General features: G+C 34.6%; 1 protein-coding gene across 2 annotated transcripts in view; it reads right to left on the bottom strand.

Moving 5' to 3' along the window:
• ppp1r14bb (protein phosphatase 1, regulatory (inhibitor) subunit 14Bb) overlaps positions 1–18,265 on the bottom strand; it is a 37,180-nt gene extending 18,915 nt beyond the window's left edge. Inside the window, exon 1 of one of the 2 annotated variants that reach the window (XM_073905906.1) lies at positions 17,557–18,265. In XM_073905906.1, the coding sequence (XP_073762007.1) occupies positions 17,557–17,757 (201 nt within the window). In that variant the 5' untranslated portion in view covers positions 17,758–18,265. 2 annotated transcript variants of the gene reach the window in all.
• Between the last annotated feature and the right edge of the window lie 5,164 nt (positions 18,266–23,429).

Below are 23,429 nucleotides of genomic sequence, written 5' to 3'. Positions count from 1 at the left end.
AAATTTTGGCAGTTTTAAATCCTTGACCTTTCCAAACCGCAGTATACCTTGAAAACGGTTATCGTCCCATGCCTAATTATGACAAGAGTATCCTCAGCTGTTTCCATATAGACTTCACCATGCTGCAGGAGAGACTAAAAGGTGAAGTCTAGATGGCATACAGCGGAGGATACTCACATCAATATAGAATAATATAATAAAATTCAATTTTATTAGATTGTGCTATATTGACATGAGTTTCTTCAGCTGCATCCAATCTAACTAATAAAATACAATGAATGTATAATTTAATAAATAAATAACTTACTTCTGATCGCAACTGTATCTAAAAACAATAGCGGTGCTCATAGACCAACCCATGAAATAAATTGATCAAAAGAGAGAGGTGGTAAACAGAAATGTGTATCCTTCATCTGTTTTTGATACCATATACCAAAAAACAAATCTTAATACCAGGTGTATGACAAGAGAGAACGTGAAAGGCCTTGTTATCAGGCTTAAAAACTAGATGAATCGCTTACTCTCTGGCACACTTTAGCCTGTGATCTATATCATGTACACAAACAGACAGTGCTGTGCTATTGATTATTCTCAGTGCTGGCTGCTGTCTGACATTATGACAGACAAAGAGCTAGGAGAGGAAGACCAGGGACAGATGCTGCCCCGGGAGAGAGTCTTCTGGCTAAGCTGAAGTGGGCCTGTGAAGGGTGGGGGTGTATAGTATCTCTCACCACACACGCTTGCTTATCAGCAGATAGTATACTGATGAATAACAAGCAACACACACAGTGGAGTGAGCAAGATATTTTCTCACCATTAAAACAACTGCAGTGACGAAGGGGGAAATGACATTTTTATTGTATAACTAAAACAGTAACTGAAACTGTAGAACGTTAAAGAAAAATGTCATTACTGTGAACTCAGAGCATCAGATGGCTTGTGTTTGTTCATATTATGCAGTGAATGCCGTGACCCTAGGGAAGGAGAGCACGCTTCATAAAAGAGGCGAGATCATATGGGAGCTGTTCCCATAGAAATACTGTAGCTGAGCATAACACACACTAACACAAAATCAACAGGTCATTACACGTTTGACCTCCCACTTCCTACTCTGCGAAGAGTGTAAAAACTAAAGAACTAAGAATGGAGAAAATGGCAAGTCATATGGCTAGCCTGTAGTATAGGGAAAAAACTATAAGAACTGTAGTGATTAGATTGATTGTTGAGTCTGTGACAACTAGAGAGGCCTAATTAAGATGAACAATAATGACCGCACACAAAGCAGTCAAAGAAAAGGAAAGAAATCAGACTGTAAACTGACTAATAGAACGAAATATATTTTCTCTTGTGTTTGTGAGAATTCATCTCCTTTAGTGGATTTCATTTAGACTTTGTCACACTCTCTTTTAGGATAATATATACAGTCTAAATAGCAATACTTTATTTAAAGATATTTTTTACATGACAACCTAGCAATTAACCAATAAAGCTTACACTAACTCAGTAATACCACAAGTGCACAGTCATTTTAACTTAAATGTGAAAGGCTTCTGCTTCCAGTTCACTGCTTTACACTACTTTAGCACTGCAATGGTAACTGAAACCGCTATTAATTACTGTTTTTAATTATGGTATTTTTATAATAGTCATATTATTCTGATGTATTATCTAAGTCATAAGCAAGCTGCACATTGTTTTTTATATTATATACCTAGAGCTGCTAAGAAGTATTGAAGACAGGAAGCAGGTTATTTCCACATTAGAAAAATTAGTGAAGTTAAAATGAACACAATGAACTTTAATGTAGATATAATTTATAAAAAAAAAAAAAAGCCAACTAACAGGCAGGCATGTGTTGCCTTAAACAATGATGTGACTCACGGCTGGACTATAGTACGATGCTTCGTTTGTGAAATGAATGATGTAGAGACAAGTGTTTCCCAAAACCGTATTTACTCGGTCACAGATGCATTGCTTTAACCATGTTAGTTATAATGTAAAATATTCATAATGATGCTTTAAACAGTGTGGGATATGGACACCTTTAGACAAAATCTACACACACTTTTTTTAATCCAATATAGTTTTAGTAAATGGCACATATAGGGCTTATACTTCTTTCATGAACAGTATCGAAAAAATTCCATATTCTAATTTTAAAATATAAAATCATTTACAATAGCTTACTCTTTCTGATCTTATATAAATCAGATATATGGTCAAATAATTGTAAAATTGTAAAAAATATTTAAATTTTTTGTTGCCTATAGTTACAGTTAGATCCAAATTATTATTATTATTATTATTATATTATTATTATTATTTTTATTATTATTATTATTATTATTATTATTAAATAGGCTTTAGGTTTTTTTTTTATTATTTAAATAAGTATACTTTTAAAAGTATACTAAGTTCACACGAATGCAGAAATGGTGTGGCCAATATGTCGTATAGGTCTATATAGTGCTAGGTGCTAAAATCGGTATTTATTGACCGAACACCATTGTCAATATCGAAAAAAAAGTTTGGTATGAAGTTTCGGTATGAAGATGTGAAAATGTGGCTGTATTCGGTCTGAAAATTTGGCTGCTGAGCGTGCACATTGGAAGCAATGCCAATAAGCTCAGGGTGTAAGTTTGTCATTTTCAATGAAGGCATGCAACTTGCACGATGCTCACATTGAAGCAACGTGCACATGTTGTGTAAGCGACGCACACGTGATGCAAGTGCATTTTCAGCAACACCTAGTTGAAAACATTAAACTTTCTGAATGCCATGAGTGCACCGGGATTCATGCAAGGGGAACTAACTAATCTGCTTCATACTTTGTATGGAATATACACATTTTAGTAATGACGGCAGACTAGTTACCTCAGACAAACACAGAGCACCCAAACACTAAAGTGCTTTTTACTTTTCTCCATAAGCTTGTATCAGAGGTGCAGCAATGATTTATCTGTTTATCATCCTCTGAGAAAACAGTTAATGGTCACCTAGTTACAGAAATACGGCAGGGGAACACAAGCGCAAAGCGCACTGAACATAGTGAAGGAAACCACATGTTCACGCTTGCCACTTCAGGTCAGAATAACAACATACCCAAAAAACAGTGCCATATAGCAGCAGTGAAGAGATAGTGCATAAAAAGTATGTAAGGATGTTGCCAGTGTGGCTTTTTGGTTTCTTTTCTTGTGCATCCCAGCCACTAGCTCCCCATCTGAAAGTTTTTAGGGGTAATGCAGTCATTCAACTTTTTGTACACAATTTGTAATGTTCAGCATGTATTTGAATAATGAGTATTACTTGAAAGCTCAGATTTGATTATCATAATTTGTATTGTTGTAATTATTGAGTTTACGTTTACTGTATCATTATTATTCACAATTATTATTCACACCTTAAAGTTTTCTTTGATTGTTCAGCATTTACGCTTTACCATTTCACAGACGTTGTGACATTTTATTTATCAAGTTTAAGAGTCTATTTAACAGTGATGTGTATTTTATTATTAATAGATGAGATATTTTGTTTAAATACTTTTGTTTTTGACTATTACAATTATTTGCTAAGTAATGTTGGTGAAATAAAATAAAGTGGTTAAAAAATCCTAATATAGCTAAATATATTGTTAAAAAATATTCAATAATTATCTGTATCGAGTGATATAAAACATGATATTTAATAATTTATTTTTGCAATATTGCTCAGTCCTAGGTCAACAGTACAGACATATTTCACAAATACTATAAATTAAAACCATAAATGTATCCCTATACTGTATCTTTTTTTCACAAGATTTGAAAATCAAAGGTAAATCCTGGTTCACTTAGCATTTATCATGAGCCACGGCTGCATTTAAAATGGCATAAATGAGTGCAAAGGTCACTGTGAATGTGCACTGTGAAGGGAATGCAATTGTCAATCTGAAGTTTGCTAAAACTGAACTGTAAAAAAGAATAACTTTGAAAGACAATTACATGAGAAAGTAATGTTATGCTTTGAGTCATTCAGAGTGGATGTTATATTGTTAGAGAATAAATAAGACACAGGATAACTGAAAATAAAACACAGCCAGGAACTACGCATCAAACTACAGCTCTAGGGGTGTAGTTGCAACCACACAAGTTTGCGACATGCAGGTTGCTAATGTTCGGGATTCGGGAAACACCAAACTGCTGAACTTTGTAACAATATGACTTGCAATATGACTTCCGTTGATTAACGGGGGTTTTTTGGAAACAATACACACTCTTAATAGGCAGCCTTTTTGTTTTTAATGAACTTATAATTTATTTACTATATTATATTTTATGAACAAATTACTTTTTGTACTTTTGTTACTTTTATGAACATTTCACATTTGTAAATGTAGTCATGAAGAAAATAAGCACAGAAAAACAAATGATTTGGTTCTCTGTGCTTTCAAATTATACAAGTGTGACAAATAAACAGTAACACAGTAACTATTCCTTAGGCTAAAATAGGCGTATGGCTGAATATAGAATTGGTAAGTTATAATGTTCCAGACAAAATTGTCTGCATCAAACTGCTCCAAATTGACTCTCTTATTTTCATTCATTCCTTAATGATTTAGAGCACCACATTGCCATGCATTATGGGTTTAGTAAATGAGTGAACAATTTCAAACATGGCTAGTTTAAACAGTTTTATAGTCATTTAAAATCTATATTCATTAGCATAATGCTCTTTATACTGTAAACCAGGGGTGCCGAAACTGTTTTGTATAAAGGGCCAAAATCCAAATATCACTGAGAGCCATGGGCCAAAGGTAAATATACCAAGCTACTGTATATTACATTAAAGATGCCATGGGTAATTTCCAAATTTATTTTTATAATATTTCAAAATAAATAGAAAATATTTCTTTAAATAATATTAACTAATGCAGAATAACTTTTAAAATGACAACTTATTGCAATAAAAACAAATAATCACATTTAAAATACAGTGGAGTTCAAAGCCGAATACACTGGTCAAGCAGAATCTGTCTTGACTTGATTTGCTCATCAAAGTCTTTGCATTACCAGGTGACAGTATGTACATTTAAACAATATCTGATTTAATTTACACCATTCAATTGAAACATTAAATTTTAGTTAGCTTCTAATAATATAACAAACAAACAAGGTGTTACATTAAATTTGAATTGACAACCTCAAAACCATCCCCATCATTTTCCCTCTCCCAGATAGGATGAAGGGCCAAATCAAAAGTTACCATGGGCCAACTTTGGCCATCGCTACTTTAAACACTGTAAACAAGCATGATGTTTAATCAGAAAGCAGCTACTATACATGTAGAAAAAATTTAGAAGTTAGATATTTTATTTATTTTTCAGCAAGTTAAGTGACCATTAAGCAACATCAGAAGCCATGAAGATGCAGATATGTTGTTAAAATACTGAAATATGTAAATCGCTGTGTTAGATGAGACCAGAATGCATGATAAGAGATAGGAAAAAAAAGCACAACGGGACTGTATAAAAAGTACTTTCTAGAGGAGAAAGTGCCATGTTCTGTAGTCTTCATGAATCTGACTCTGTGTTTTCTATCTTTAGGCGTAACATGTTGGAAAAGGAATGAGAAGAAGAGGTGATGAAGAGAAACATCAAGAGGCCAAGACCTGCTAGCCTCTTGTCTGTCGTTTCTGGAGCGGAATAAAACAGGAAAGCTCTCTCCATATTGCCTAGATAAAAGCAACGGTAGGATTTTCAGTCTGGGCACCTGCAGGTATGTGTGTGCATGTCTGTGCATACTTCTATTTCTAGGTCCAATTTCACAAAGCTACAAAGTATTTTCAGAACAGGGCAATTCTTTTAAAAAGAGGTTTTTATAATAGTCTAGTTTTTGTGATAAGTTTCTAGTGGTAATTTTCACAAAGCCCTTTAATGAAAGTGTTTCAGCATCATTAAACGGCTGAAGGGTATATATTGCTGTGACCACAGTCGTTGACCTAATATGGCTTGTGATGTTACAGGTGGATTCCAGGCAGCAGGCACTGCCGTGTAGAGATATTTTCGAAGAGGGGACAGCTCTAAATAGGTTTAAGAGACGATATAATCTGATAGAGAGACATATTTTTGTTTTACTTGATTAGAAGTTCAGTGGCAATATGTCTTACATGCTCTAGATCTCTAAACCTACTTCACATGAGATGGATAAAAAAGTTAACAATAAAATTCTACTCTAACAACAGAAACTTAAAGGGAGAACTGTTTTTTATCAAGAATTGTGGAGAAAAAAATCTAACCTTTTCAAGAGCAATTTTTGAGAATGACACAAATAACTTTAACTATAATTGTACTAGTGTTATCCTACAATTGTCCTCATTAATTATGTTGTTGAGAGATAATGTGTGAGATCATGGGATCCAGAGGTGTATAAAAGAGTATGTATGAAATTGTTGTGATCAATATTTTCTGATGAACAGCCATTGTGCTTGAAACGTCACATGCTATGTGAAGCTTAATAAATGTACAGTTTTGGAGCTTTGATGTTGCTGCCTTTATAAATATTTAGTTTTTTCTCATAAAGCAAACATAAGGCAACATGGGAGGTGGATGCTCAAAATGTTCTAAACTTTTAAAATGTTGGCCCATTTGAGTTTGTGTTGTTTTAGAACACACACATACACACAATTTAATAAAACTTTGTTATCTACAACTCATTTACAATAAAACACAAATGTTTTTAATCATATTTTTTGGGGAAAATTGCCGAATGGGCAACCTCTGATGAAGCAGCGACTAAACCAAAGAAAAGCAAAGCTCAGATGAAGGATTACGTGGAAGTAGGTAACAAAAGTAATCCCATCTATGGTGCCAAAAATCTAGAAACGACTTAGTTTAAAAGGTTAGTTTACCCAAAAATGAAAAGTATGTCATGATTTACTCACCCTCCACTTGTTTCAATTGAAACCTTTTTAAGTTTTTTTTTTTTTTAAATTCTTCTATATTCATTCATTTTCTTTTTGGCTTAGTCCCTTTATTAATTTGTGGTCTCCACAGCGGAATGACCTGCTAACTAATCCAGCATATGTTCTACACAGTGTATGCGCTTTCAGCTGCAACCCATGGGAAACATCCATACACACTCTTTCACATGTACACTATGTACGATTTAGCTTACCCAATTCACCTACTATATAGGGCATGTTTTTGGACTTGTAAGGGGAAACCAAAGCACCAGGAGGAAACCCACACCAAGACAAGGAGAACTTGCAAACTCCAGTCCACACAGAAATGCAGACTGACCCAGCCGGGACTGCTGGGAAACCAATGACCTTCTTGCTGTAAGGCGACATCATACCCACTGCGCCACCTAAAATGATAATTATACTCCCTTATTTTTAAGTTTATATTAATCTTACTATGTATGTGTGTGTATGTACACCATATTTGTATGTGGGAAATGCAGCAACAATTTGTTTACTATGCATTACAAAGCAACAACTACCACAACCATCACTTATAAAGATTATACATTTATTCAGTGCAACGCCAATGAGGCAAAAAGTATATTTAATTGTATCTTTTGTTAATTTATCATGTTTATTGTGAAATTTATAAGATGCAATTGTAATTTGAGGTGACAAACACATGTAGACTGTTAAGTTTTGTGTTTACTGCATATTTAATCATTGTAACTTATCACTCTGCTCTTATCAGCAGACATTTCTGGAGTGAAAGAATAGCAATACACTTTATTAAACCCTATCTTGGCTGTGTTTACATTTACATTATAGCTTTAAACACCAAAAAACACATCTCTGTCAGTCTCTTTTGTCAAGAGAAAGAGAGAAAGAGAGAAAGAGAGAGAGAGAGAGAGAGAGAGAGAGAGAGAGAGAGAGAGAGAGAGAGAGAGAGAGAGAAAGAGAGAGCTGCATTAGAGGAGAACTGATTAATATTTACAACTGTGCCAAATATGGTCAAGGACCTTCTTGTTCTGGGGTTACTTCATGGGGTAATGAATGAGCATATAAAACGATTTTAAATAAAGAATAAAAATAATCTTACTAGGGATGCACCGATAAGGATTTTTTGGCTGATATCGATAACTGTTAACTCTTCAGACTTGGAGGCCGATAGACGATTTATAAGCCGATAGTTATAAATATTTCAAAATGTTATATTTTTATACAGCAAACTTTATAAAAGATATAACTGCTCTTATGAACTGAATAGTCTATACTCAAAGCAAAAAAAATATTATTTCAAAATTGCAAGGTAATTATTTAGACCTATATTCTATATTATATAATTTCACATATATCAGCATGCAAAAAATAATTATTTCCTTTGCTTCATAGCAAAATAACAAGCAACTTGACTGTTGCATAAAAATAATAGGTTAAATAACAAAATGGAATTCAATCAACAAGCAAGTTTAATATATATTAAAGGACTGAAACCAGCTCAAATGTTATTAAATAAAACATGTTGCAGTAATGTACTAATGTATAAAAATATGTAATGTCCAAAAAAGCCTTTTTTAGAGGTGTTTTGACAGTTCAGGGCCACCGTACAAGTGAAAAGCTGAATATAGATTGCATTTCTTTTGAAAAAGTGGCATAGATTCATCCTATTTGGCATTTTAGATTCTTTTGAACACATGTAGTTGCTGCTTGTCAATCAGACAACGATTCTGTGTTCATTCTTGCTGCCAATTGAGGGATAAAAATGATTAATGAAAAGTTTATGATAAACTGCTATGTTTCACTTATCTGGGGGCACAAATTTGCCTTCGGAGATGACAGATGACTTTATGGCAAACACAGTGCGTAATACAAAGATAGAAAGTGGGGTGAGTTAAGTGCCCCATGCTGGATACAGTGACTGGCGCACATCTCCCCCGTGCTGTGACGGTGACAGCCCTCACCCGCGCTTGGTATAATCAATATGAATATTGCGATCAAACTGAATACAGTCTTACATCAACAACACATATAAACAGAAAACTGCACCTGTAAAGGTTAAGTAAATTGTGACTACATTTTTATATTTGGGGTGAACTATGGCTTTTAAAGGATCATATTTAAAGGTGCAGTAGGTGATTTTCCACAATGCTAACAGCTTTGCATAAATCTCTGAATCACAGTTCCTCCCCTGCCGTCTAAAGCCACGCCTCCTTAAACACGAGCACAGCAAAAGAACCCTCTCTCATGTGTTAAAAGCGACTAGTGCTTGTCCGACGGCGTGCAAGCCAAACTGACATGTTATTTCAGAGCGAATATCTAGATTTGCATGGTAAACAATATAGGGAGAGACTAGGCGGAATAGCGGTATTTACTTGTGTTTTGTTGTTAAACTAATTAAAATCTACATTATCGATGCTGTAAAAATTCCCTTATGAAACTGAAAATAGTCTTATCAATCTTTCATTTTTATAATTGATAAAAGTTTTAGTTGATTTGTAACAACCCAATTGTAACAACAACATCTTACGTTACATCAGCTTTGTGTGACGCTAATACAGTTTTAAAACAGAACATTACCTGTCTAAGAGAAATCCTTAAGCCATTGCGTCATCCTTTTTCCAGTGTGCAAAGGTAACTCCAATATTGATTCAGGTTTTTAAAAAGTTTTGATTTAGCAGGTTTTTAACGATCACGCGCGTGCGTGCTCTATCTCCCTCTTGTGAACGCACAGCGGTTAGCGGAGCTGCGCACAAAAAGCTAGGCAGTTGTTCAAATCTCCATTTGCTGACAGACAGTTTGACCTACTCATCGGAATTATGAAAGATGTCGGCCCGACTCTATTTAATTGGATAAATATTTTTTAGTTTTAAGCCTTACCCAAAACATAAAATTACATATAATTACATTTAGATCATTTACTTTAATGATTACTATTAGACTGTGAAGAGACTTTCATCCAGCACAACAACAAATGCTTCTGAAGACAATCACCTACGGCACCTTTAATATTTATAAAATCAATTGAATTAATTTTTTATATCTATGGAAATATGTTATCTCAATGAACTATTCTCATACTCTAACTGTTCAACTGCACAAATCAACTAGTAATTTGTCAACTATTACGACTGCTATCTAACACTAAATATCAAATTAAAAGTACATTACAGCCCTTTGCTTCATTCTATAGCAACTTTTAGTGCCACAGAACGACTTAACCAGATTATAAACATGCTAAAGAGCCAGACAGTCTGTCTAAGAAGTTAACTTAGTTTATCCTCAGCTTGTGTACATAAGTGAAGGCTATTTCCAGCCAGATCAGAGCCTTTTACATAAGGATCGCTGAATGACAGACGGAATAGCCAAGAACTAAAAATATCTTTTGACTCTTGACTGTTTAGATCAATATGTTCCTCTCTGTCTACCTAACACATTTAAAATGGTTTGTGGTTCACTTTTCCAGAAAAGAGCATCATCATGAATGCATATTATTTACTGGAGATGAAACAAAATGATTTTGCTGTGATCATTTAAGATGTGCTAACTCATAGGGTTACAAAGAAAAGACGCAAATTTTAAAGTGCTACTGTAATGTGTAAACTCACTTCTGCCATAATTACAATCCATATTTTTGAGGAGTGTGTAAACACAGTTATGTAACTGATCATATGCTAAATAAAACAAATTGGTATAATGAACAGCAACCAAATTCACATTTGCACTGCAAATTAAAAAGTGCATACTTTTGAGAATACAGTAGTTTTGTTAACATAGCGATATTCTAATTAAATTGATGTCTTTATACTTTTAAACAGACTTGATATTTAAAGTTTTAGCTTTCAATTTGAATAATTATTTATACATACTTTAAATTGATCGAAAATTAAAATGAATGAACAGCTAAAAATCAATGAATCATTATTACATTATAAATTATGACATGTGAATTATTAAAACTTATAAAAAGTACCAAAACGCCATATGTATGACAAGCATTGGCAGATAATATATGGAGAAATAATTTTTGCTACTTCAGAATATAAACTATTGGTAAACAACTCAAAATTCGAAGAGTCTTATGAAAATTGTTGCTCTAGTTACATACACTACCATTCATTTGGATGTTTTTTAATGCTTTCAAAAATGAATCATGCTGTAAAAATAGAAATATATTTAAATATTTAAATATTTTAAATATTTATGTTTAAATATTTTTTTAGATATTGTAAAATAGATTATATAAAGTTATTTTAAAGAGCCCCTATTATGGGTTTTTGAAAATGACCTTCCACATAGTGTGCATCACAGCTCTAAATAAAGTGAAAAATCCAGCTAAGGCTTAAATCTGAAAGTGTTTATAATTATTAATTAATTTATAAAAGAGTCACCTCATAGTGTTTCAAATAAATCGTCTTGATAATGAGTCTTTAGTCATTTCGGCGTGACGTTGATACAAAACTTGAGACCAGCCCAATTGTTGCACGCACAAACCTGGGAAAATTTAAACCTGCGGCGCCACCCAAAAACACTGTAGCAGATCCCGGTCGAATGAATCATGAAGACGCTGTGCTCAGCTGTATATTATTGGAAGTGTGAGGGAAATTTAGTGTTATTTTCTCTACCCAAAGATTACTGCTCAAAGAGTCAGTGGTTTATTCAGTTTGGTTTAGTCAGTTTATTTTTGCAACAATACCTCAGCATTATAGCCCCAGCCTTGTGCTGTGTTTCTATCATTTTTTCAACGAGTGCTTCCGCAATGTACACGCTGACAATGGCGGATTTGTTGGCCGTTTGTTAAAGAAAAGATTAGAAAAGACTATTGATGTATGGGACTTTGTCAGAGCTCGACAGGAACTTTATCAGTACACAGCTCATGGATCAGTTTCTTTCTCCAGTTGCGATTGAAATTGTTGCCTCCTTGTTTACTCTAGCTCGCAAATTATGTATTCAATTGTGTTTTGTTACTTGTAACCGCTTGTACTGTATCTGGTTAACTCCTTATATTGGCATATCACTTCTAATGCCTCGTTAAAAATGCAGCACTCGCCGCTTTGTTTACGGATTTAAATATTTTTGTAAGTTCGCGATTCTCAGCCGTTTGTCATTACTATGTTCACTTTCGGCTGTTCTTACACACATAAGGCGGACAAGATTCAAAGGAGTTCAGCTTTTGCCGCTGTGTGGGTTAATACTGAATGTGTGTCATGGTTAACTGTTTAACTGCACTGCTTTAATGCACTCCTGCATTGGGCTCATACACTCCTGCTAACAATTGTCCCTGAAAATCCGGGAGAACGGGGGAGTTAGGTTTGGGGGTGGGGTGTCTGATTAACACTGTTGAGAACAGGGCACTGTGTACTACGGAAGTACTACGGTGTTATACGGAAGTTTTACAGTATAAATAACAAAATGGATGGGTGGCTGGAGATGGGTCTGAATTATGCGAGACTCCTGGGAAAAACAGTTGGCAGGTATGCTCACAGATACACTCTGCACTCTACTTCAGTATTGTTGATAAGCCGTGGTGGGCATTTCACTTTGACTCGCATTGAACGCTGTCGACCAATCGCAACAGGCTGTCATCAGTCCAATCAGCAAAGATAAGCTTTGTGCTAAAGAGGGGTTTGTGAACAATTGAATCGCTGAACGAATCATATGGGAGTCACTGGGATAATTAGGTAAAAATAAATGCATATTATAAGACAATGAAAGTGTTTTTTTGACCTTGCATGCATGTCAGCCTGTTGTTGGAGCCCTTAAAACCAATATATGACCCTATTTTAATGTATAATAGGGGCTCTTTAAATAGTGCTTAAATGAATTCCTGTGATGCCATATCTGACATTTTCTTCACCATTCAAATATCATTAATGCTAATTTGTTGATCAAGAACAAATTGATCAATTTAATGCATCTTTGTGTATTAAAACATCCATTCAAAAAAATCGACCCGTTTGAATGTTTAGCATGCATTTTGCCTTTGCAAATCTCTAACAGACATGCAAAGCTGCTTATTTAAATGTGTATTCTGACATAAGACATGCCTAAACCTGTTCTTTCCCCTACACACAAAGATATATTACACACACACAGGTGCTAACATAAGGGGGATGTGCTGGACAGAGATGAGCAGGTGAGGAACTGAAGTATTCAAATAAGCTCTGAGTGAGTGTGAGGAAGGAGATAAGAGAACTCTGCACGAAACAACGTCAATCCCATATACAGCAGCTCAACATCCTGCCAGTGTTCATCACTGCACACACACACAAAAGGACTGCTCCAAAGCTGAGGTCACGAGACTGTTGTGACCTTTACTGCCTTCTTAAAACATCAGACAGTCACAACATACGCACATACTTCCTGCAGTTTCGCCTGTCACTGGCATTTCCTTCGGTCATGAGTCACGGCTCAGCAGTCTCTATTATGCGGCATCAACCCAATGATCCTAGAAACTGCAATTATGCCTCTCCTTCTCCTCCTAAGCCTGTCAGAAGATCCTTCATTCTCATTTTCTTTCACGCATTTGGACCTTTTTATGTGCCTAGCAGAAATTTGCTGATTCATTGCAAAGTGAATGAACTAGTAGGAAACAAGCAGGGCTGGCCGATATGACAAATACATTATCTTAGTTTGACTGTTGATCAATTACATTTTAATTGATATATATTCATACATTTTCCTTTGGCTTAGTCCCTGATTTATCAGGGTTTGCCACAGCGGAATAAACCACTTTATATGGATGTAACTCAGCCAGTGGAGATCGCTGATTTTTAAGGTAAACAGACCTTAAATTCACAGATTTTGTAACAACATGCAGTATACCAGAGGCGCTTGACTAGGTTACTGACAAATTAAAAGTTCTTCCTCATACTAACATATTACTCTGGCATAAGTTTTATGCAGCAGATGCCCTTCCAGCCACAACCCAGCACTGGGAAACACCAAAACATTCTCCTATTCACACAAACAGTCACACACTATGGCCAATTTGGTCAATCCAATCCACCTATACCGCATGTCTTTGAACTGTGGGGGAAATCGCAGCATCCAAACGAACACACAAAAAGCCAACTGGCCCAGCCGGGACAGTATTAACCACTAAGCCACCGTGCCACCCTATTTTAAAGATTTTTTTTAAAACTAAAATTAATAAAATTAATTTTAAAAAATTATATCACAAACATCATTTGTAAGTAAGTACGTACGTAATGTATATTTATATAGCGCATTTATTGTGTATGACCATACACCGAAAAGTACTTCACAATCATGAGGAGGGTCTCTCCACACCACCACCAGTGTGTAGTGTACCATTTGGGACGCAGCTATGTCCTCTTGCGCAGGTACAGAACTTGGCTCTTGCTTTTGTTGGCTTTTGTCCATTTAGTGTGTTCACAAGCAGCTTTTAGTCTAGACGCAATCCAACGCAAAGCAAAAACACGGTTGTTTTAAATGGTGCTAGTTGCTTAGCATTGCCTTGGAGTGTCCCAGACCTAAAAGCATGCTGATTGGCTGTTGTTGTATACGCCTGCTGTGTGACTGGCTCGCAGATTAGTCCAAATAGTGTAAAAATGACCAGAGCTTATCATCATTAATAATATAAAGTTATCATGATTCAATATGATATTGTTTACGGGACCAGCCCTAGAAACAAATACAAGCCCTTGTACTTTAGCAAGGTCATACACTGTTCATATGTACAGATGTCATTTATACCTAAAGTCCAAATAAAAGGCTTGCTTCGAAATTATATGTGACAGCATTAGACATGTGCCGATAGCTAACAATTCAATATATCATGATAATGAGCATACTTAATGTGTAATAACATGTTGAAAACTGACTACAAGTGATAATCATTTTATTAAATCTTTATAATCTTTTTGCAATTAATTTATTTGAAATAAAAAATGGAATAATACCAGTTAAAGTAACTTTTTTTTGCAACCTAGGTCAATATTGTAATAATATTTTATGATATAAATGTCAGCAATTAAATTGCAAAATGAAAATTGGATACCATCATAATCCTAGACAGCATGTGTTAAAATGAACTTGTGTGTAGCAAAGTGAAATACACTGTTTGAGTGTTAATGAGCTTTTCTTCTTCTTTCCTCTCAACGCCATCCTTGTGCTGCTGGCCAAAACCACAGCTGTCCCTCTCTAAACCTCAGTGCCTCCAACTCTTTCACAGACCGTCTGTTAGTCTCCATCAATGATTGTCTGTTTACTTCTCCCCTGATTTTGGCATCCTCTTTTTTTAAGTTCAGGTTTTTTAAATTTTAAGTGCCATCGTTCCCAGTGTCAAAATGACTCATCATGAAATGAGAATGTTTCAGTTCCAGTAATTTACTAGTCAAGAATTACACAAACACATACACTCACTAAGCTTAAAAAATGATTTTGTTCCTTCATGTTTTACCCTTCCAGTCAGTAATTGTGTTTTCTCCAGCCTTTTATTATCCACAGCTATTTAACCAAGCCACATCTGTAACGTTAGTACTAAAGCATTTCTTCATCTAGTCTTTTGAAATACTACACACTCAAATCCAGGCAAACTAAACACTCACTGTGAGGAAAGTGAGAATCTAATATCTTGATTGCTTCTTTCTATGGCAATTTGCCATGCCAACTCCTTCCATGCCGAGACTGGTCTCACTTCCAAAAATTCAAGTAGTTTTAAATGAAAAGGATTAAGACTCTCGAGGGATTGCCACGTCATGCATTATTGTTAACTTTAAAGCTAAAAAAAATTGGAAAAGCGGATTTAACATGCTGACATGGGTCTTGGATGGTGTGAGGAAGCAAGTATATGTTCATACGTGGCTGTGTTGTTTATAGACTCTGAGAGGGTATAGGCGACTTGAGAAGTATGCCAAACCACATGTTCATTTTTTTATAGAAGCACCGAAGGTTCCTTCCAAATATAGGTTTATGGTAAATCTCATAACTCTTTTCTGACTTCCTGTAAAAGAAGCTTTCAAAATGATTACTTTAGTATATTGTTAAATAGTCTTTGGTGCTCATTTGTATATTTACTAACACTGACAAACAACGACTTTAACATTAGTGCGTTTTCATTTTAAAACAGCATTTTACAATGAAAATGCTCCTAGTCTAGAGTAACGTTTTTATTGTGTTTCCGAAACGTGAGCTGTATCCACACTATACAGCCTAAAATCTATATATGACAAGTGTGAGGTTTACGAGCCAGGAAGGCTCGTAGTGGGTTCTCAAAGGATATAAAAAAAATGAGAAAACGTCAAAATGATGGCACAACTCGCTGATATAATGTGTAAAGTGATGGTTTATTTACAGTGTACGAGAGTGAAACCCAAAACCCAGCAAAGTAGCAAAACAAACAAAAATAAAAGAACAAATAAACAACAAACATTTTTTAGATGCAATAAAACTGTAAATGCTATCTGAAGTTTTCCTCTAAAATGTATCAAGCTCCTGTGTGTATGTTCAGTAATATCACTTTTATGGCAAAGAATAAGTCCTTTTCGTGGCCTTTAAAGTAAAATATCTCAACATCAACAAAGGAGGCTGAGAAAAATGTTAATTTTTAATTGCACGTAGAGGTTTTTGCATCTGAACTCTTCATATAATGGTTTGAATAGCCTTGCCTCAGTTTTCAAAAGTTTGCGTTTGTTTTTTATTTGTGTATTTACATCTGAAAGACAAATCGGCAGTGCATCTATATGACGATTCCTGTCAGATGTTAAAAAGAAAATATTTTAAAAGATGTTTATAATTTAAAACATTTTTCTGATCATTGAACATCAATGAACACATCATTGAACAGATTATTGAACATTGAAGAAATGTTCCTGCTTGAAAAATATTTATGTCGTGCAGTAGGCCTATACTACTAGCTATCTGGGGAGTAGCTACTTCACAAATTAACAATTTACAGTAAATTCAATAAAATCATTGAGGGTAGCTTACATGAATTCAGCTAGTTCACACATCAGTTAATTTATAGTGTGGGTCAAATATGACTTTATGGAATCCTGTCTGAAATACAGATTTATAGCAGTTATGTAGGCCTAGAAGTAGGCATACACACATTTTGTTTATTTGTGTGTTTGTTTGCTTGCTTGTCAACCTAATGGTAGAACTATGTAGCTTGCACAGGATGGATGTGTCCCTGAGCAAATCTTTATTAAATCTAATAAATTAAAACCCCAGTGCTTGAGTTACAAGGGGAAACCCCTTAATTTCGTGCTTTAATTCGTAGTCAATCTCCTTGTCACTCAACTGTACAAATTTATTTAGCAGCGAACAAGGCGTACTTTGGATGACGTCACCGAGATTGCGCGAAGGTATATAAAGTAATAGGCTACAACGTAATAATTAAAGCGCTCTCCCTTTAACGCTTAAAGTGTCTGTAAATAGAATGTGGGTCAGTTGCAGATTGGCGCTTAAACACAATTGCATTCTCCTCTTCGCTTGTAATATTACGGTGACTGCGATAACTGAGCATTGCATTGTCTATCTATAATAATTAATATTGAATAGATTGACTTGTTGATGTTTTTGTTTAGTTTATAAACTACCTCAAACTAACCTTCTGGACTTATTTTTAGCAAAGCGTCTGTAAACGACTCTTACCTCGCAGTCGTAGAGATCCGTTAGCTGGTCAATAATCCACTCTTCCAAATTAAGTCTTTTTCTCAGTTCTTTCCGGTCATATTTCACTGTGACCCGTCCTTGCTTGCGGACCGGGGTCTCGGTTTCTTCAGTTGATCCGGTGGGCGTCTGGAAGTAAACGCGAGCTTGCTGGCTCGATTCTGGACTTGTTACCGCCGCCATAGTCCGCAATGATGTAAATAACCGGCTGGTACAGTAGATCTGGTTTTCTTCCCCGTATTTGTTTAGCTGTGTGATTTAAAAAGGCCACTAATGGAGATGTTATTCTAGCTTTCTCGCAGAGCTCAATGACATCTGGCAACTCTTTGATAATATAAATAAAGTCACATAAAACTACTTCCAGTTTTGATTATTTGTTACGCTGAGTCTTGTCTCAAATTGTCGAGTCGCTAAAAAGCACTTACAGGACTGCAAACCGCGTGTCTCTTTTTTCTTTACAAAGTAGCTAGAACAGCAACAAATGCTCTGATCACTTAAAATAACTGCGTGCCCCTCGTAGCCTACTATCTAGAACTTAAGTAAAGATGGAAGCCGTTAGCAATGATTTATCCTTTAACTTAAAGAGAACCGGTACTTTTTTTGCAATTCAAAGCAATAAAACGAAAACAAACAGTGCAGTGTCCCCCTTCTTTTTTGTCCTTCCTTTCCCCCTCCTCTCTCTTCCTACTCTGCTTCCCTCACACGAGTTGTGTATGTGTAACCCCCTTTGAGCAACGGCTGTCCTTTCTCTCCCTCCCTCTCTGTCAGTCTCTCTCCCTCTCCCTCCCTTGTCTCTAACGCTGACTAATAAGTTCACCCAACCCTCTCTTCAGGCTAAATACATGTAGATAATCCTGTTATTTCAACTGTGATGTTAAAATGAGTGAGGAATAAAAACAAAAGGATTCCTTGATGGCAACATATATAGGTGTGACATATTTGAACTTTAGGTCTGCTTTATTTTATCTAGCCTATTCATCAGTATTTTAGTCTATTGTTTTATTGATTAGGAAATGAAAGTGTATAAAGGGGATCAAAAATGGCAGATCCTATACAGCAAATTGCAAATCATAAAATTTTATTTGTGTAAACACACACACACACACATACACTGTTCCCAAGTTTAACCCTTATGTTGGACACGTATCAATTTCCATAAACAAAGTGTGTTTTTAATACTTTTTTTTTTTAATTAAAGAGTCTTAATAGGGGGTTCACCCAAAAATGAAAATTCCATTCCTCTTTGTGATTTCAAACCTTTATAAGTTTCCTTCTTTTGTTAAAAACAACTCAAATAGGGTTTGAACAAGTGAAGGGTAAGTAAATAATGACAGAATTAGAATTTTTGTGTGAACTATTCCTTTGTACAATATATTCACAGTGTATTACCTTCTCATTACAGGCCTGCTGATTAGTTACTCACATATTCATAAAACACACCAACATGTTTGCACAGCTGAAAAAAAAAAATTCACTATTTTTTGTTATTTACTATTTTTTGTTAGGTGTAAAAAATATTTTTGGCTGTATTTAAACAAACAAAGCTGAACATTTCTAATTTTAATTAGTTTAATTAAATTTAACACATTGAGTAAGCTAAATTGACTGTAGTGTATGTGTGTGAATGAGTGTGGATGTTTCCCAGTGATAGGTTGCAGCTTGAAAGGCATCCACTGCGTAAAACATATGCTGAATAAGTTGGTGGTTCATTCTGCTGTGGCGACCCCTGATTAATAAAGGGGCTGAAAAAAATTAATGAAATTCAACACATCACATATATGACACAGAATTATTAGCCTTCCATTGACTTTTATTTATTTTTTTTATATTTCACAAGTGATGTTTAACAGAGCAAGGAAATTTTCACAGTAGGCCTATGTCTGATAATATTTTTTTTTCTGGAGAAAGTCTTGTTTTTTTTTTATTTCGGCTAGAATAAAAGCAGTTTTTGGTTGTTTTTGAAAGCCATTTTAAGGTCAAAATAATTAGCACCTTTAAGCTATATATTTTTTCGTTTTCGATAGTCTACAGAACAAACCATTGTTATACAATGATTTGCCTAATTACTCTAACCTGCCTAGTTAACCAAATTAACCTAGTTAAGCCTTTAAATGTCACTTTAAGCTGTATAGAAGTTTCTTGAAAAATATCTAGTCAAATATTATTTACTGTCATCATGACAAAGATAAAAATAAATCAATTATTAGAGATGAGTTATTAAAACTGTTATGTTTAGAAATGTGCTAAAAAAATCTTCTTTCCATTAAACAGAAGTTGAGGAAAAAATAAATAGGGGGCTAATCATTCTGACTTCAACTGTAAATTGTTTGCAACAATTTTGAAAACATAATTTTTTCAGTGTAGAGGGAATGATGAAACCATAAACAGGAAACCGTCTACCAACAGTCTACCCAGAGTATACATTTAGAGTCAAAAGGCATAACTGCAGAACATGCTCATGATAAACAGAACATGGTTATCCATTGGTATAGCTGCTAATATAATTACTTTTAAAGTTATTGTTAATTATGTGAGCAGGGCATAATACTCCAGACAAATCTGTCTTTTAGAAAATGCTGCTTTAGTCCATGTGGAAAGGGTCGCCCCCTCATGGTATTTGCCATTAATGTCACACGAACAGCTACTAATGGATATTAATAATGAACTGGCATGAATATCATTGAGTTCATTGCACTCAATTAACCCAACACTGTAAAAATCTAAAAAGTTAGGGTAACTCAAACTGTCTTATGAGACTTATTGCATAAACTACTTAAGTTAAAAAATTAATCCTAATGAATACTGTGAACCTTATCCATTTGAGTAAATGAAGCAATTTGAGCACAGTAAAACCCAATAAATAAACTCAACTCAAACCAACTGAATACTCTAAAACCCAATAAGTTAAGTCAACTCAAATCGTTTGAAGAAACCGATTGCAACAAACCATTTGAGTTAAAAACTAATCTATATGAGTACTGTGAACTTACTCCATTTAAGTTGAAGTAAAAAGATATTTAATTAACTCGTTACCTTCAAGCTGAGTTCAAAACTTTTGAGACGAGTAGAATCAACTTTTAGTCAGTTTTGAGTAAACTTCACTATTGTCATTTGACAAGTTGACTTAGGTTTTACAGCGAAGAATGTGTGGCGTGAGAAAACAAATATAGGATCAAAATATAATCAGATTTATTCTAAATAAGTTATACAGTATCTAAACAACTTTATGCATCACTCTAACACTGCCACCTTACAGAGCAAATAACAGTCAGTTCATTTAACATTAAGAATAAACTGGACAAAGCACCATACAGTTTTCCACCATAAACATGTATGAAAGTTAGTATTCAATTATGGCATTAAACTTCATCCAAAATTGAGTGTACCTTTGAGAACAAAGGTCATTCTTGTATAAATCATTAACAAACAAACAAATATTAATATTAATATATAATATTTACAAAAATTAAATACAAATAAGAAGGGAATATTGCTAGAATGCTCCAGGCTGATTATAGAGGCCACGGAACATTTCTACCTCTACAGTGGTGTTTTACAAGTGGCATGAAGACAATGAATTATTCATAAAGCTATGTCTGGATCTTACAGTTCAGTAAATTCACTGCATGCTGCAATATAGTCAGTTGCATGTTTTCACGTACTCAGACATGCACAAGTATTTGAATATTATACATTATTGCTGATTATTGTTTTGTTGTTTTTATAATTAATCTAGATATACATTTGTTTGTCTTGCAGTCCTGCTATGATCTCAAAGTATTATTTTATAAATGTTCATAATTGTTAGTTTTGTGAATCTGTTTAAGTGGCTTTTTTCTGTTGAACAAAATTGAAGATATTTTGAAGAGTGTAAAACCAATAACCATTGACCTCTAGTAATATATTCTTTTGTGTTCAACAATAGAAAAAAAAAAACACAAAAAGGTAGGGTGAGTAAAATTATTATTTTTTTCTGATGACTTGTTTCTATTTCATGTGTGAACTTGTGATAATCTCTTAAGATGATGTAATGCTATATTCAGACGGCCCAAGAACACAAAAAATCATGTCAGATCTGGCTCATGAAATAATTGTGTTAATTTTGAGATGTGGATGCATCAGATGAGTCATTTTATGGACCGGACAAAACAATTGAGTAAAATTACAGTTTAATAATTATTAATGTTTTTGTCAGGATTCTGAATTTATTGACATACTTAACTGCATATTTACATTCTCAAAGTTCTTGAAAATAATTCATAATTCAATCATTTTTTATTGTAAAATAGTGATGTATTTTATTGTCAAATCCTACTGAGTAGCAGTGGTGGAAAGAGTCCTGAAAAGTCATACTCAAGTAAAAGTACCATTATTTACACAAAAAAATGTAGTGCAAGAAGAGTAAAAGTATCTGGTGAATAATACTCAACGTAGTAATGAGTATTACGCTGTGAAAGGCTGGTGCGTTTACATGCAATTTGTGGATGTGTGTGTAAACGTAACATTATGTAGTGCATTCAATTACTGTTTAAAGACATTTGGCAATTTCAGTCATCATACAGTAAACATCATTCTTCTCAGTACAGTACAGTCTCTGCATGTAAAGATTTTGGAAATTTTTGGCAATTTACTTTCTATGTGCGATTTGACTGGACAGGAATCAAAGGACTATTTTTCTACTTAACTTTTCTACTATCCCCATAGACAAAAAAAAAAGTGACCGCAGGTTGGAGGAAAAAGTGGAGTAAAAGTACCAACAAATGTACTTAAGAGAAAGTAAAATACACGTTTAAAAGTACTTAATTACAATTACAGAGAATAACTACTCAAAGTAATTTAAGTATTTGTAATGTGTTACTTTACACCACTGCTGAGTAGTGGCGCTCTCAAATCACATTCATGGACTAAATTCTTACCCTTACATCTCAAACTGCAAAACCAACACAAATAAAGACATTAATCTCCTTGGTGTGAATTAACAAGTAGAGATTTTTTTCTCAGTGATGCTACTGCTGCCACCTGCCTGAAGTGAATGGCTGCCTCACAACAAACAATAAATTTAGAGCATTGGCAGGAGACTGTTTGGCAAACTGAAAACAACCTATATTAGGGGTATAACAGCAGAGAGCCAGTGAGATAGGAATCTGCAGAGAAATAGAGCGAGTGAGGATGCCACAGTGGGTGGGAAGAGGAAACAAAAGCGCCATTTTGATGAGAGATTAGTTTGATTAGTCCACAGCTGTGGCCATTGAAAGAAACCGAAGGAATGACGAGGAAACCGATGCATTAACACAGCTGTAATGATCACAATTTGTTAAAAAAAAAAAAATAATAAAAAATAAATAAATAAATTCAGGCCTTCGTGACCTTCTTATTTCTTTATTTACTGGACCAAGATAAATATTAGATTTTTATATCAGTTTTTTTTTCCCACTTGTTTGTGTATATAGCAATTTTACAACATTGTTTTATATCTCCGTATAGCCTCCCTATATCGAGTCCCTGGCTCCCTGATTGAGAAACTTTTTTATTATTATTATTTATTAATTTAAAAAAAAAATGTTGATTATAAAACTGGTTCGATTCCAGAGAAAGCGATCACTGATAAAAATGTGTACCTTAACCGTAATGCAAGTCGCTTTGAAAGAAAGAATCTGCTAAATCTACAAGCCTATAAACAAAAGTCCACGTCCCTGTCTTTGGAACACACTCTTCTTCCCCAATACCATTTCAGAGCGAATGTCACACCGCTAGATGGCAACAGTGGACTGTTTGTTTGAGAAGACCTTGAGTCAGCCCTGCCTGAGGTTTAACAAAGAAGCTTTTGAGGAGATTTCAGAGCTTTTGGCACACAT

Source organism: Danio rerio, chromosome 7, assembly GCF_049306965.1.
Source record: "Danio rerio strain Tuebingen ecotype United States chromosome 7, GRCz12tu, whole genome shotgun sequence".
In the NCBI taxonomy this organism is placed as follows: domain Eukaryota; kingdom Metazoa; phylum Chordata; class Actinopteri; order Cypriniformes; family Danionidae; genus Danio; species Danio rerio.
The sequence above is the reverse complement of the archived record's forward strand: the minus strand, read 5'-3'. Positions and strand labels throughout refer to the sequence as shown.